Consider the following 14,321-nt stretch of genomic DNA (forward strand, 5'->3'; position numbering starts at 1 on the left):
CTATGTGAGGTTCTATAAAATCTATCTTTTAGTACACATTTTGATCATCCCTTCCTAATTTCTCCATTGTTAGCTCAACGTCCTTTTTATTCCATGATTTTCTTTAAAAGTAGTTTGGAGTTTTGAAGCTGGAACAGGCTGTTGGGGCTGAATAGTATCCTCCTCCTTTTTCATAGGTTTCTGTTATTTTATGTTAATTGAACTGTAGACAAAAGTTATTGTTGTTCATAACTTGGTTTGACATTGTTTAAATTGATTATTTCTAGCTAATGGCTGAAACTTGACATGTATATTTTGAATGAACTTTGTAACAACATAGTTTATATAACAAAAAATCAGATGTTTTATAATTCTGATTACACAGTTAAGTTACTTTTGCTGTGTGTTTAAAAACAACAAGCATTTTATTTTAAAATTCACCCTTTGATTTTGAATAGTGGAGAATGTTAAAGAAGTATTGAAGTTAACATTAGAAAACAAGAATGGGACAGTGCAAACTGGGGATTTGACTGTTTTCCTTGATGGTATGACAGTGGATCAGGAATCTGTACCCAATGGCACTGCATCAGCACCCAGTGAGTAACACACACCTAATCTGCTGACTAGTATGATAAACGTTTTGTACAGTTGCTTCAAAATAGTTTTTTAGAAATTATTAAAAGCATATCTATTTAATCAAATCCTTTTGCACAGAAGTTCAGCAGAATGGAGATGCCATCCATGTAAATGGAGATGAAACCTCCTCAAGGGCTAGAACAAGGTATGTAAAAACAAAAAAAAGCTTGAAATGTAGCTAGAAAATTCCTGACAGAGACAAGTTCTCTTTAAATGTCATTTTGGGAGTAAAATAAAACACTGCAGAAATATGTCTAGAAATCTGGAATAAGTTACGTGCTATTTAATGTAACTGAAAATAAAATAAGCAGTTAATGTTACCATGCAAATGTGCAAAATATACAATTTTTGCTGAATATTTAGCTTATTATGTCCAAATCATTGCATTCTAGTAGTATTGTCAATGAATCAATAATTCAGGGGATGAGTCTAATGCTTTGGGGGCATGGGTTCAAATCCCATTGCAACAACCAGTAATTTAAATTCAATTGATGGGATCTGGAATTGAAAGCCAGTCTCGAATGTTTACTATGAAACTACCATTGATTGTTGCAAGAATCCCATTTTATTCACTGTTGTCTTTAGGAACTTTCTTTAGAGCAGGAAATTGCCATACTTTCTAATCTGACTTCCAGATCCACAATCATGTGATTTTTAAATTCCCTCTGAAATGGTCTAGTAAACCATTTACCTCAAGGGCAATTAGAAAGAGGCAACAAATGTTGGCCTTGCCAGTGATACATCCAATTAAAGAATAAAGAAAATAAAGTAATCCGGTAAAGAACCTAATCTTCCTCAAATGTTTGTACCTATTATGTTTAAAAAATTAAGGAATGCTTTCAAAATATGGGTTGACTCCAAAAGTTTGAAACTAGAAGCAGTTTTTTAATTTTATATATTTAGTTCAGTTGTGAGCAGGTGTGTGGGTAAGAGTTTATCTAGCTATTTCATAGACAAAACTTAAGCAAGGTTGAACTCTAAATTCACAATAACAATACAGACTAAAATCAAACTAAGCTGTTGCAAAAGTTGTTTCGCAAACAGATAGACAAAATATGGTCAGTGAGCCATGTATAGAGGGAAGATGGAGCCTTCCAATATTTTTAAGACTGAGGTAGGTAGATGGTTGAGTAATAAGAGGGTGAAAGATTGAGGACAGGCGAAAATGCAAAGTAATCAGTTCAGCCATGATATTATTGAATGTCTGAGCAGGCTCAAGGGGTCAAATAGCTACTTCAGCTCCTAATTCCCCTCTTTGTCTATATGTAAATTCTTACAAGACCATAAAATAGAAGAGCTGAAAAATGTGTTGCTGGAAAAGCGCAACATCCGAAGAGCAGGAGAATCGATGTTTCAGGCATAAGTCCTTCTTCAGAAATGAGGAAGGTGTGTCAAGGAGGCTAAGATAAAAGGTAGGGAGGAGGGACTTGGGGAGGGGCATTGGGAATGCGATAGGAAGGAGGTTAAGGTGAGGGTGATGGGTGGGGGCGAGAGGTCAGGAAGAAGATTGCAGGTCAAGAAGGCGGTGCTGAGTCCGAGGGTTGGGACTAAGATAAGGCGTTGGGAGGGGAAATGAGGAAGCTGGAGAAATCTGCATTCATCCCTTGAGGTTGGAGGGTTTCTAGGCGGAAGATGAGGCACTCTTCCTCCAGGCGTCATGTGGCCATGGTCTGGCGATGGAGGAGGCCAAGGACCTGCATGTCTTTGGTGTAATGGGAGGGGGAGTTGGTGTTCAGCCACGGGGCGGTTGGGTTGATTGGTGCAGGTGTCCCAGAGGTGTTCTCTGAAACGTTCCGCAAGTAGGCGGCCTGTCTCCCCAATGTAGAGGAGGCCACATGGGGTGCAGCAGACGCAGTGAATGATGTGTGTGGAGGTGCAGGTGAATTTGTGACGGATATGGAAGGAACCCTTGGGGCCTTGGAGGGAAGTGAGGGGGGAGGTGTGGGCGCAAGTTTTGCATTTCTTGCAGTTGGCGGGGAAGGTGCTGGGAGTGGAGGTTGGGTTGGTTGGGGGTTTGGACCTGACGAGGGAGTCGTGGAGGGAATGGTCTTTCTGGAACGCTGAAAGGGGAAGGGAGGGAAATATATCCTTGGTGGTGGGGTCTGTTTGGAGGTGGCGGAAATGACGAAGGATGATACGCTGTATCTGGTGGTTGGTGGGGTGGTAGGTGAGGACCAGTGGGGTTCTTTCCTGGTGGCGATTTGAGGGGCGGGGTTCAAGGCTGGAGGAGCAGGAAGTGGAGGAGATGCTGTGGAGAGTATCGTCAACCACGTCTGTGGGGAAATTGCGGTCTTTGAAGAACGAGGCCTTCTGGGTTGTTCAGTATTGGAATTGGTCCTCTTGGGAGCAGTTGTGGCAGAAGCGAAGGAATTGGGAATATCGGATGGCGTTTTTACAGGGGGCAGGGTGGGAGGTGGTGTAATCTAGGTAGCTGTGGGTGTCGGTCGGTTTGTAGTAAATGGCCGGGTTGAGTCAGTCGCCCGAGATAGAAATGGGGAGGGAGGAGCCTGAGACAGTCCGGGTGAATTTGAGGTCGGGGTGGAAGGTGTTAGTAAAGTGGATGAACTGTTCAGCCTCCTCGTGGGAGCACGAGGTAGCGCCGATACAGTCATCGATGTAGCGGAGGAAAAGGTGGGGGGTGGTGCCCGTGTAGCTGCGGAAGATGGACTGTTCCACATATCCGGCGAAGAGGCAGGCATAGCTGGGGCCCATGCGGGTGCCCATGGCAACTCGTTTGGTTTGGAGGAAGTGGGAGGATTGGAAAGAGAAGTTGTTCAGAGTGAGGACCATTTCAGTCAGTCGAAGGAGGATGACAGTGGAAGGGTACTGGTTGGGTCGGCAGGAAAGGAAGTAGCAGAGGGCTTTGAGTCCTTCATGATGGGTGATGGATGTATATAGGGACTGGATGTCCATGGTGAAGATAAGGCGCTGGGGACCGGGGAAGCGAAAATCATGGAGGAGGTGGAGGGCGTGGGTGGTGTCCCGAACGTAGGTGGGGAGTTTTTGGACTAAGGGGGACGGGACCATGTCGAGGTATGCAGAGAGGAGTTCGGTGGGGCAGGAGCAGGCTGAGACATTGGATCGGCCGGGGCAGTCAGGTTTGTGGATTTTGGGCAGGAGGTAGAAACGGGCGGTGCTGGGTTGTGGGACTGTGGTTGGAGGCGGTGAATGGGAGACCCTCTGAGGTGAAGAGGTTATGGGTGGTCTGGGAGATGATGGTTTGGTGGTGGGAAGTGGGGTTGTGGTCAAGGGGGCAGTAGGAGGAGGTGTCCGCGTGCTGGTGTTTAGCCTCAGCAATGTAAGGATCCGTGCGCCAAACTACCACCGCGCCTCCCTTGTCTGCAGTTTTGATAGTGAGGTTGGGGTTGGAGCAGAGGTTGTGGAGGGCAACACGTTGCAAGGGTGAGAGGTTGGAGTGGGTAAGAGGGGTGGACAGGTTGAGGCAGTTAATGTCGCAGTGGCAGTTGGCTATTAAGAGATCGAGGGCGGGTAAGAGGCCAGCATGGGGTGCCCAAGTGGATGGGGTGTGTTGGAGGCGGGAGAAGGGGTCGTCAGAGGGGGGGCCTCTCTATTTCTAGCTCAGGCGACCAAATCAACACGGACATTTACTATAAACCGACCGACGCCCACAGCTACCTAGATTACACCTCCTCCCACCCTGCCCCCTGTAAAAACGCCATCCCATATTCCCAATTCCTTCGCCTCTGCCACATCTGCTTCCAGGAGGACCAATTACAATACCGAACAACCCAGATGGCCTCCTTCAAAGACCGCAATTTCCCCATCGACATGGTTAATTATGCTGTCCACCGCATCTCCACATCACCACTTCCTGCTCCTCTGCCTTTGAACCCCGCCCTTCCAATTGCCACCAGGAAAGAACCCCACTGGTCCTCACCTACCACCTTGCCAACCTCCAAATCCATCATATCATCCTTCGTCATTTCCACCATCTCCAAACAGACCCCTCACCAAGGATATATTTCCTTCCCCTCCCCTATCCGCGTTCCAGAAAGACCACTCCCTCCACGAGTCCCTCGTCAGGTCCACACCTTCCATCAACCCAACCTCCACTCCTGGCACCTTCCCCAGCAACCACAAGAAATGCAAAACTTGCGCCCTCACTTCCCTCCAAGGCCCCAAGGGATCCTTCCATATCCGTCACAAATTCACCTGCACCTCTACACACATCTTTTACTGCATCTGCTGCACCCAATGTAGCCTCCTCTACATTGGGGAGACAGGCCGCCTACTTGCGGAACGTTTCAGAGAACACCTCTGGGACACCTGCACCAACCAACCCAACTGCCTCGTGGCTGAGCACGTTAACTCCCCCCTCCCATTACACCAAGGACATGCAGGTCCTTGGTCTCCTTCATCGCCAGACAATGGCCACAAGACGCCTGGAGGAAGAGTGCCTCATCTTCCGCCTAGGAACCCTCCAACCACAAGGGATGAATGCTTTCTCCAGCTTCCTCATTTCTCTCCCCCCCCCCCCCCCCTCCCACATTATCTTAGTCCCAATCCTCGCACTCAGCACCACCTTCTTGACCTGCAATCTTCTTCCTGACCTCTCTGCCCCACCCTCTGTCCGGACTAATTACCCTCACTTTAACCTCCTTCCACCTATCGCATTCCCAACGTCCCTCCTCCCTACCTTTTATCTTAGCCTGCTTGGCACACCTACCTCATTCCTAAAGAAGGGCTTATGCCCGAAATGTCGAATCTCCTGCTCCTTGGATGCTGCCTGACCTGCTGCGCTTATCCAGCTACACATTTTTCAGTTCTGATCTCCAGCATCTGCAGTCCTCACTTTCTCCATAAGATAGAAGAGAAGAATTAGGCCATTTGGTCCATCAAGTTCTTCTGCCATTTGATCATGTCTGATATATTTCTCAACCTCATTCTCCTGCTTTTGCCAATCAAAACATTATCCATCTCTGTCTTAAATACACTCAGTGAGTTGGCCTCCGCAGCACTCTGCAGCAATGAGTTCCATAGAAATGCCTCCAAAATTTGTTCTAAAGAGCTGTCGCTTCATTCTGAGGCTGTGCCATAGTGTCCTTGTCTCTTTTACTGGTGCAGACATCATGTCCACATCCACTCTATGCAAGCCTGTCAATCAGATCACCCTTCATACTTCTAAACTCCATAGACTACAGACCCAGAGTCCTCAGCAGCTCCACATAGGATAAACCCTTCATCCCTGTGGTCGTTCCTATTGACCACATCTAATGCCTCTGTGTTTTTCCTTAGATCTGGGACCCAAAACAGCTCAATATTACAAATGTGATCTGACTACAGACTTGTGCAGCCTCAGCAGTACATCTCTGCTCTTGTATTCTAGCCTTTTTGAAATGAGTGCTCACATTACATTTTCCTTCTACAATTGCCAGTTGAACCTTAGCCTTAAGAAAATACTGAGCTAGGAATCGCAATCCCTTGTGCTTCAGATTTCCAAAGTCTTCCCCATTTAGAAAATGGTTTTTGCCATATTCTTCCTTTAAATAAAAAGTGCATAACCCCCCACTTTCCCACATTTTATTTCATCTGGCACTTTGCCCATTCTCCTTGCCTGTTTGTTTTTCTGCAGCCTTCCCACTTCAACATCACCTGCCTCTCCACTTACCTTTGTGTCATCTGCAAATTTAGCAATAATTCTTAGTTCGTTTGTCCAAATGGTGAACCAATAATGTGAAATTTGTGGTCCCAACATGGTCCCCTGTGGAACACTCTTCATCATTAACTGCCATCCTGAAAAGACCCCTTTATTTCTATTCTCTGACTGTCAATTCAAATTGCTTGCTAGGATAGAATTATATCCACTTAGACTTTTTAAAGAGTGCTTAGGACCAGTGATCATATGTTTCTCGGTACAGTGAAAACTTCTGTTTTGCGTGCAGTACAGGCACATCATACCATGCAAAATGTATAGGGTAGCAGAACAGAGCAAAGAATAAATGTTATAGCTGCAGAGAAGGTGCACAGAGAGCAAGATCAATATTAAATTTAAAATTTGAGAGGTCAATTCAAAAATCTAATAGCAACAGGGAAGAAGTTGTTCTTGAATCTATTTTTGTGTATACAAACTTTTATATCTTGTACCTGACTGAAGAGGGTGGAAAAGAGTATAACTAGGATGGGAGGGCATCTGCTACTGAATATTTTAATTTGAAAGAACCAAAATCTAATTAAGCAATAAAGATATACATCACTGTAAACAGATGTCTTGCAAAGAGGGACTCGAGAGTTAAAATGTATTGTACTTCAAAAGAATGTGATGGCAGCAATGCTTAAAACAGTGACAACAGTATAATTGTATTATAATGACCAACAGTCCATAAGACTGTAAGATATTGTAGCAGAATTGGGTCATTGAACTCGTTGAGTCAGCTCCACCATTCGATAAAATTGTCTGCTGTCTTCCTGTAACACGTAATGCCCTTACTAATCAAGAACCTATCTCTGTCTTAAATACATTCAATGATTTAGCTTCCACAACCTTTTGTTGCAATGAGTTCCGCATATTCACTACCCTCTGGCTAACAAAAATCTTCCTTCTGTGTTCAAAACACGGAGTCTATGCCCTCAAGTCCTAGTATCTCATTAGTAGAAGCATCTTGCCCACAGTCGCTCTGTGCAGACCTCTCAGTCTTCCATACGTTTCAATCAGAACTCCCCTCATCCTTCTAAACTCTTGAGTACAGATCAGGAGTCCTCAACAGATCCTCATATGACAAGACTTTCATCCTCAGACTCATTCTTGTAAACCTCCTCTGGACCATCTCCAATGCTGGCACATCCTTCCTCAGGTACAAGGCGCAAAATTGCTTTCAGTTTCAAATATGGTCTGACTAGAGCCATAGACAGCCTCAGCAGTACATTTCTGCTCTTGTATTCTCGCCCTCTTGAAATCAATGGTGGCATTGCAATTGCCTTCCTATCTGCCAACTTAAACTGCATGTTAACTTTAAGAGAATCCTGAACTAGGACTTCTAAGTCCTTTTGTGCATCTGATTTCTGAAGCCTTTCGCCATCTAGAAAATAGAGTAGCCTTCTCTTCTTCTGACCCAATATGCATGACCTCTCATCTTTCCCACATTATGTTCCATCTGCCACTACTTTGCCCACTCTCCTAGCCTATCCAAGTATTTCTGTGGCCTCCCTGCCATCTCAACACTATCTATCTCTCTACCTATGTTTGTGTCATCAGTGTTGATAACTAAATTAGAGCAAAATATGTTATTGTTTGAATGCCATACAGTTGCAATAAGCAAATTATTCTAACACTTGCCATTATTTAAGAAAGGTGGTAAGGAAAAACCAGGGAGCTATAAACTTGTGAGCCTGAAGTCAGTGTGGATAAGTTATTGGAGGGGATTCTGAGGGACAGGATTTACATTTGGAAAGACAATGACTGATTAGGGCTAGTCAGCATGGTTTTGTGCATGGGAAATTGTCTCACTGACTTAATCACTTTCTTTGAAGGCTCCATAAAAAGATTTACAAAGATGTTGCTGGGATTGGAGGATTTGAGCTATAGGGAGATGCTGAATGTGCTGAGATTTCTTTGCCTGGACCGTTGGAGGTTAAAGGGTGATGTTATAAAGGTTTATGAAATCATGAGATGCATGGGTGTGGTGAAAGTCACGGTCTTTTTCCTAGGTCAAGGGAGTCCAAAACTGGAGGGCATAGGTTTAAGGTAAGAGGGGAATGATTTAAAAGCAACCATTTCGCACAGAAGGTGATGTGTGTGCAGAATGATCTGTCAGAGTAAGTGGTGGTGGCGAGTACAATTACTACATTTAAAAGGCATCGGGATGGGTACATAAATAGGAAGGGTTTAAAGAGATATGGACCAAGTGCTGGCAAATGGAATAAACCAAAGGATCTGTTTCCATGCTGTATAACTGACTCTAATTCATGCACATACATTTTTAAAAAGTGAATGGTTAAGATTACAGATGCAATGAAGGCTTATCAAAACTGCACGAGCAATTGGAGCTTGCCACAACAAGCCACAAAAATGCACAATAGAATTAATGTTCTATTGCTATTTATGCTGTAAATCAGGAAGTAAATTTTTTACAAAGCCACACACCCAAAAGAAAAATGTTTACGTATGTAGGATCAAATAACAAACAGCACATAAGCCTGAAATAAAGCTATAACCAAAATTTGTGAGTGCATTGAGAATGGCATCAGGCAACGATCACACTTTATATTAGTTCAGCATCTTTATCATAGTAAAACATGCAAACATGATTCACAGAAGTTTTATAAACCAACATTTGACATCAAGCTCCTTGAAATATTAGAGGCACTGACCAAGTACTTAGATGAAGATGTAGGTATCAAAGTCTTAGAGGAGGCAAGAGAAGTCGAGGTTTAGGGAGGGACTTTGGAGCTAAATGCCATGAAAAATGTTCATAACTGTTTTATCTGACTAATGTTCTTCTTACTCATCTCTCATCCTTCTACGACAGTTTATATACTTTGTTTCATTCTTCATAAAATATTTGGGTTCTGTCTCTTTTGTTGATCTGTTATTCTTTAGGAGTCAGCAATCTGAAAGATACCTCTTAGGGTGTATTTCTCAGTGTTGGATGCAGGGAAAATTCCCTTGACTTCACATTGTCTTGTTTGTGCTGCTGATATTCCATCTTGTTCACATGTGTATTCTGTCTTTTGAACGATTTGCAAACTCATCCGATGCTTCCTGAGGACTTTATTCTTTCCATTTTCTCAGCAAACTTCCCTATGATAAAAATGTGAAACTGAGTTGTATCTAATATATGTTCTGATAACCTTTTTTCCCACCTTCCATCACCCTTCCTTTCCCTGCATGTATGTACTAATCCAACTCCTCTGCTATCTGCACCCAGCAAACCTTTTTTGATTTGTTTATCAGAAGTGGCAAGGGCACATTTATTGACCCAGTCCCTGATTACACTTGAGAAGGTGAATTTATTGGTCGTATAACCATTGAGAGTATTTAGCTAGGATTGTCTGGACTGAGGTTTGAACCCTTGCGCCTTCTGAATCAGAGGCAGGGATGCTAATGCTAAGCTAAAGATTCGCTCCGTATTCATGATTTTCTAAATAATAACTTGTGTAGTTCAATTTTATCAAATCCTGAAAATTTTATTAAATGAATTTGGAATTTGATATTCAGTTACTGTAAATCAGTTGGTTTTCGTTTAAGCCTTTATATAGCATAACTACTGTTTTTTGTTTTAAAAAATGTCCTCCAATATTTGTGAACAATGCTTTGCTTTGTAATATTGGTATGTAGATATGTTTGTTTCCATTTAGGAACATGGGTGCATAGAAGCTGTTCAGCCTCTTTGTCATTCTAGATCATAGCCGATCATCTACCTCAACATTTTTCTGCGCTATCCAACATCCCCTGATGTAACTAGTAACTAGAAATCCATCAATCATAGCTGATAACATAAAATTACAAAGGTGTATTGATAGCCTTGGTGAATGGGTGAAGCTGTGATAGATGAAGTGTAATGTAAGCAAGTGCGAGGCTATCCCCTTTGTACTGACAAAGGATAGATCAGTACTTTCTCAATGGAATAAAGTTAAATATAGTGGATGCCCAAGAAATTCGGGGGTTCAGGTGCACAGATGTTTAAAATTGCATGGACAACTGCAGAAATAGTCAAGAAACTTAGTGGAATACTGGCCTTTGCATCTAGAGGACTGGAGTTTAGGGATGCAGAAGTTATGCTGCAACTATACAAAACCCTGGTTAACACCATTTGGAGTACTGAGAGCAGATCTGGGCACCACACCTTAGGAAGGGCATATTGGCCTTGGAGGGAGCATGACATAGATTAACAAGAATGATACCTGGACTTCAGCAGTTCAGGAGAGATGTCAGGAGCACTTCTACACACATAGAATGATCAATGTTTGGAGCTTTGTTCCACAAATGGCAATTGATAGATCAGTTATTAGTATTAAATCTGAGGTAGATATACTTTTGTGAAGCAATGATATTGAGGAATGTGGGCCAAAGATAGGTATATGGAGTTAGGCCACAGATCAGCCATGATCTCATTAAATGGCAGAACAGGCTCAAAGAATTGAATAGCTAACTCCCGTTACCTATGTTCCTGTATGGAATGTACTCTGACTGAGTCTCCACATCCCTCTGAGGTTCAGAACTCCAAAGATATGCTATCATTTGAGTGATGGAGCTCCTTTTCATCTTAATCCATACTGGCTTGCCACTTATTCTGAAACTGCCCCTCTCTTGGTTCTAAACTCCTTTTACCATCCAGCCAAGGGAAACTTTCTTTCTACATCCACCCTGTTTAGTCCTTCCAAGGAATTTAGCGCTCATTCTTCTAAACGCCAGAGCATACTCAATCACCCCTCTTTGACCAGATGCTATGAAATAGCTAATTAGTGTAGAGAGGAACGTCAGGGTCTGATTGCTGAGCCTTACAGTCAGGGAAAGTGGCAGGACTTATCCACACTTAATTAACCTACCAAAGCCATGGTGAAATGATATGGGTTCAGAAGGAAAAAAATTGGACATAATTTCCATTGTTATCCAGTGTTGAGTCACTATGTTCAAAGTGTTCGCACTTGTAATTTGGATGAAGACCAGCCTGGACTTGACTGTAGTCACTTCCCTTGGATAGGTAGCACACATAAAAGAGCTTCACACAATGTCACCCTCAGAAAGAGGGAAAAAAAAACAGATAAACGGTTTCATGTATGAAAGATTTATGAGCGCAAGAAAAAGGAGTAGGCCAAATGGAGCCTTGAACATGAGCTGCCATTAATAAGGTCGTGGAAGATTTAACTTCATTAGGGAGGAATTGTGAACGAGTTTGAGGTATTTTCACCAGCAGTGACATTTCAGTAGCTTCTCATGTGTTAACTTGAAATTTTGTTTTCAAGATCTAACACAGAAACCTCCAACTGTGCAGATAGTCCATCAACAAGTTCTTCACGGCAGTCTGCTGCTAGTTCTCCGATTGTGAATGGAGAGAGTAATCGTTCTCCGTGTCCTTTAGCTGCCAGGCCTAAAAGTGCAACAGCGCCAAAAAGCTTCACCACTGAAGGCTCCAGCAATACTGGTAAGAGTTTGTGGGTGGTTTGATAAGAGGAACATGTATTTATGTCGTGCCTTTTACAATTTCAGGCTGTCCTATGCAATTTACAACCAATTAGGTACTTTTGAAGTCTCATTACTACTTTAAAATAGGAAGCATAGCAGCCATTTTGCATAAAACAAGATTTCACTAACAGCAATGTGATATAAAAACATATTGCTACCATGATTGAGTGTTCTGAGAATACAGTGGAGTCAGATTGTGATTCTCAGTAAAGAATTAGATAAAAATGTGAGGTGAAAACATTTGCAGACCACGGAGGAATGATCTGAGGATTCGGGCTTGGTTGATTTGCTGTTGCAGAGATCTGGCATGAGCCCAATAGGCTGGATGGCCACTTCCAGAGCTATAATTATTCTATAATTATGTTTGTTTATTCCATTTGTTGAGGGATCAGTGTCAGTAGTTGCTCAGTTTGTGACAAAAGGTAGGATATTGAAAATGGAGGATACCAGGGAGCAGTTGTAAATGGCCTAAAAATGTAAGTTTGTAAGTTGAAAATATAATGCACTTTTACCTACCTGTACCATCATCTAGAAAAATGAACAGAAAAGATGAACATTGTATTAGGAGGCCTGAAAGATAAATAACTTTTTTGATGCAAATAATGGTAAGTACAGAAATATTCAATCAAAAGTAATTTTGGGTATTATCAAAGGTAGTAGTACTCGAGTGATGCACGAAATGATTCACAGGAAGTGTGCTTAAGGTAGACATTTCCTAATGTATGAATGCTAACATTTTTAGTATTTGCAGAAGTAGCACAAACATCAGTAACTTACACCAGATTCTTAAAAGAAAATAGATGGAAGGTTCAAATTTTATACAGACATTTGTTTCACAATAGTGGATAGATAGTTATCTGATTTCTTATTTTATTTATTTTTGTCTAGTAAATGGAGAACCAGCACCAACACCAGCAGCCCCTCCAACACCTCCATTGACATCATTAACTACTTCACCAACAGTAACTGTGACTGTGACATCTAATAGTGGAGTTCTCACAGAATCTACAGAAAACTCCATCACCATGGTTTGCACTACTACTAGTACCACTACTACTGGTACAACTTCACCTTCAATGTCTGCAGCAAGTTCAGCAGAGACAACTACACCTGCTGCAGGGATTAGCACAACATCCACAACCACCACATCTAGCAGTGTAACAGCTAATGCTCCTACAGCAGCCACAACAATGGAGTCCACCACCAGAACCAATACAGAGACAGACAGTGGTAAACCTAGACATTCATCTTCAAATGCATCTGCTGGGCCTGTAAGACAGCAACCGAACAGCATTAGCACAGAGCCTTTGCCAGCTGGGTATGTACTTCATTCTGATTTTGTTTCTACTAGTAATAATCAAACATTATTGTAACATTGGAGATTGCGGGTAGTTCTTCTATAATGTGATGGTTGAGTTCTTGTAACCCCATGTTTCAAAAGAAATTGCGCTTTAGAAACAGCATTTAGTGTTGGTGATGTAATCGCATTACAGTCAACACGGTTTAAAAGCTTATGCTTTAGAAACAATGTCTCCAATTTGTTAGTCGCGTTATTGCGAATTCACTCATATGAAATGCCCGTCAGCAGGATGACCTGTACTGAGAAAAAAAACCTATCAAATATATACTGGCTGTCTTTGAATTAGTTTTATTAAACAGTAGCATGACTCACTTGATTAATTCAAACATGTCTGACTTATTAATTGCTTTTAAAATGTTTGCATCGTATTTTCCAAAATAAGCCAAGTGGAGGATGTGCAAAATTGTAAAGAAGAATCATATTCACAGAGCTGTAAATAATTTGAACTCTAAGCTCTCAGGGTGCATTATTTTCACTTAAAATATGCATATGCAATTATTTTTAATGGTGGAGATTCTCCACATTCCTTAATCAAATCTGATTCTGTAACTAATATTCATGTATCATTAGAGGGCTTTTCGTATATTTCGTATTTCGTATATTATTGGTTTGCCAACTCTCCCACTTACCATGCCTCTGTTCAGGTGGTGATTCATATGAGGGTGCGGTTTGAGTAGCATTTATTTGTTAGTCTATAGATTGTGTATTCTGCATTTGGTATCTATTTATTTCATGTAGGCCTCTCTAGATAACAAGTAAAAATAGTAACCTGACACTATCTGTCATCCTTCCTGATCTCACTTTACAGCTGAACAACCTGTGATCAGCTGTGCTGCTCATAGTGCCAGTTGATTAAATTTGGCAAGCTTAGCAAGTGTTAAGAGATTAAATCTGGCAACTTCCTGGCATGTGCTTCACTAACATCTGTGGTTGCATTTAGTTGGTGATCTTTTATATGCATATATATTGGTTAAAGAAAGCTTTTACTTGTTCCCAATTTATTTTTGATTCAGTGCTAATAATATATATTATGCAATGACTTCAGAGAGTACGAATGTTCATAATTGGCTAATCTGGATTGAAATTTCTGCTGAGTATTGTTTGTGTTTTTAAATCTAAAAAAACAAGACTTACAAGTTGGCACTTCGCTAACTCCTGCTCAGTATCCATTTTTCTCCATCTCTCCTTAATTCATCCAGGCAT

At 42.0% G+C, this 14,321-nt stretch overlaps 1 protein-coding gene across 4 annotated transcripts in view; it reads left to right on the forward strand.

Annotated features, from left to right (window-relative positions):
• The window catches only part of LOC132815009 (NEDD4-like E3 ubiquitin-protein ligase WWP1), a 163,687-nt gene that overhangs the window by 89,955 nt on the left and 59,411 nt on the right, over positions 1 to 14,321 (forward strand). For 3 of the 4 annotated variants that reach the window (XM_060823632.1, XM_060823631.1, XM_060823634.1), the window contains 4 exons: positions 438 to 575; positions 694 to 760; positions 11,539 to 11,717; positions 12,647 to 13,076. In XM_060823632.1, the coding sequence (XP_060679615.1) occupies positions 438 to 575; positions 694 to 760; positions 11,539 to 11,717; positions 12,647 to 13,076 (814 nt within the window). The remainder of the gene's footprint in view (positions 1 to 437; positions 576 to 693; positions 761 to 11,538; positions 11,718 to 12,646; positions 13,077 to 14,321) is intronic. The other variant, XM_060823633.1, reaches the window with a different exon arrangement.

Source organism: Hemiscyllium ocellatum, chromosome 4 (genome assembly GCF_020745735.1).
Source record: "Hemiscyllium ocellatum isolate sHemOce1 chromosome 4, sHemOce1.pat.X.cur, whole genome shotgun sequence".
Lineage (NCBI taxonomy): Eukaryota > Metazoa > Chordata > Chondrichthyes > Orectolobiformes > Hemiscylliidae > Hemiscyllium > Hemiscyllium ocellatum.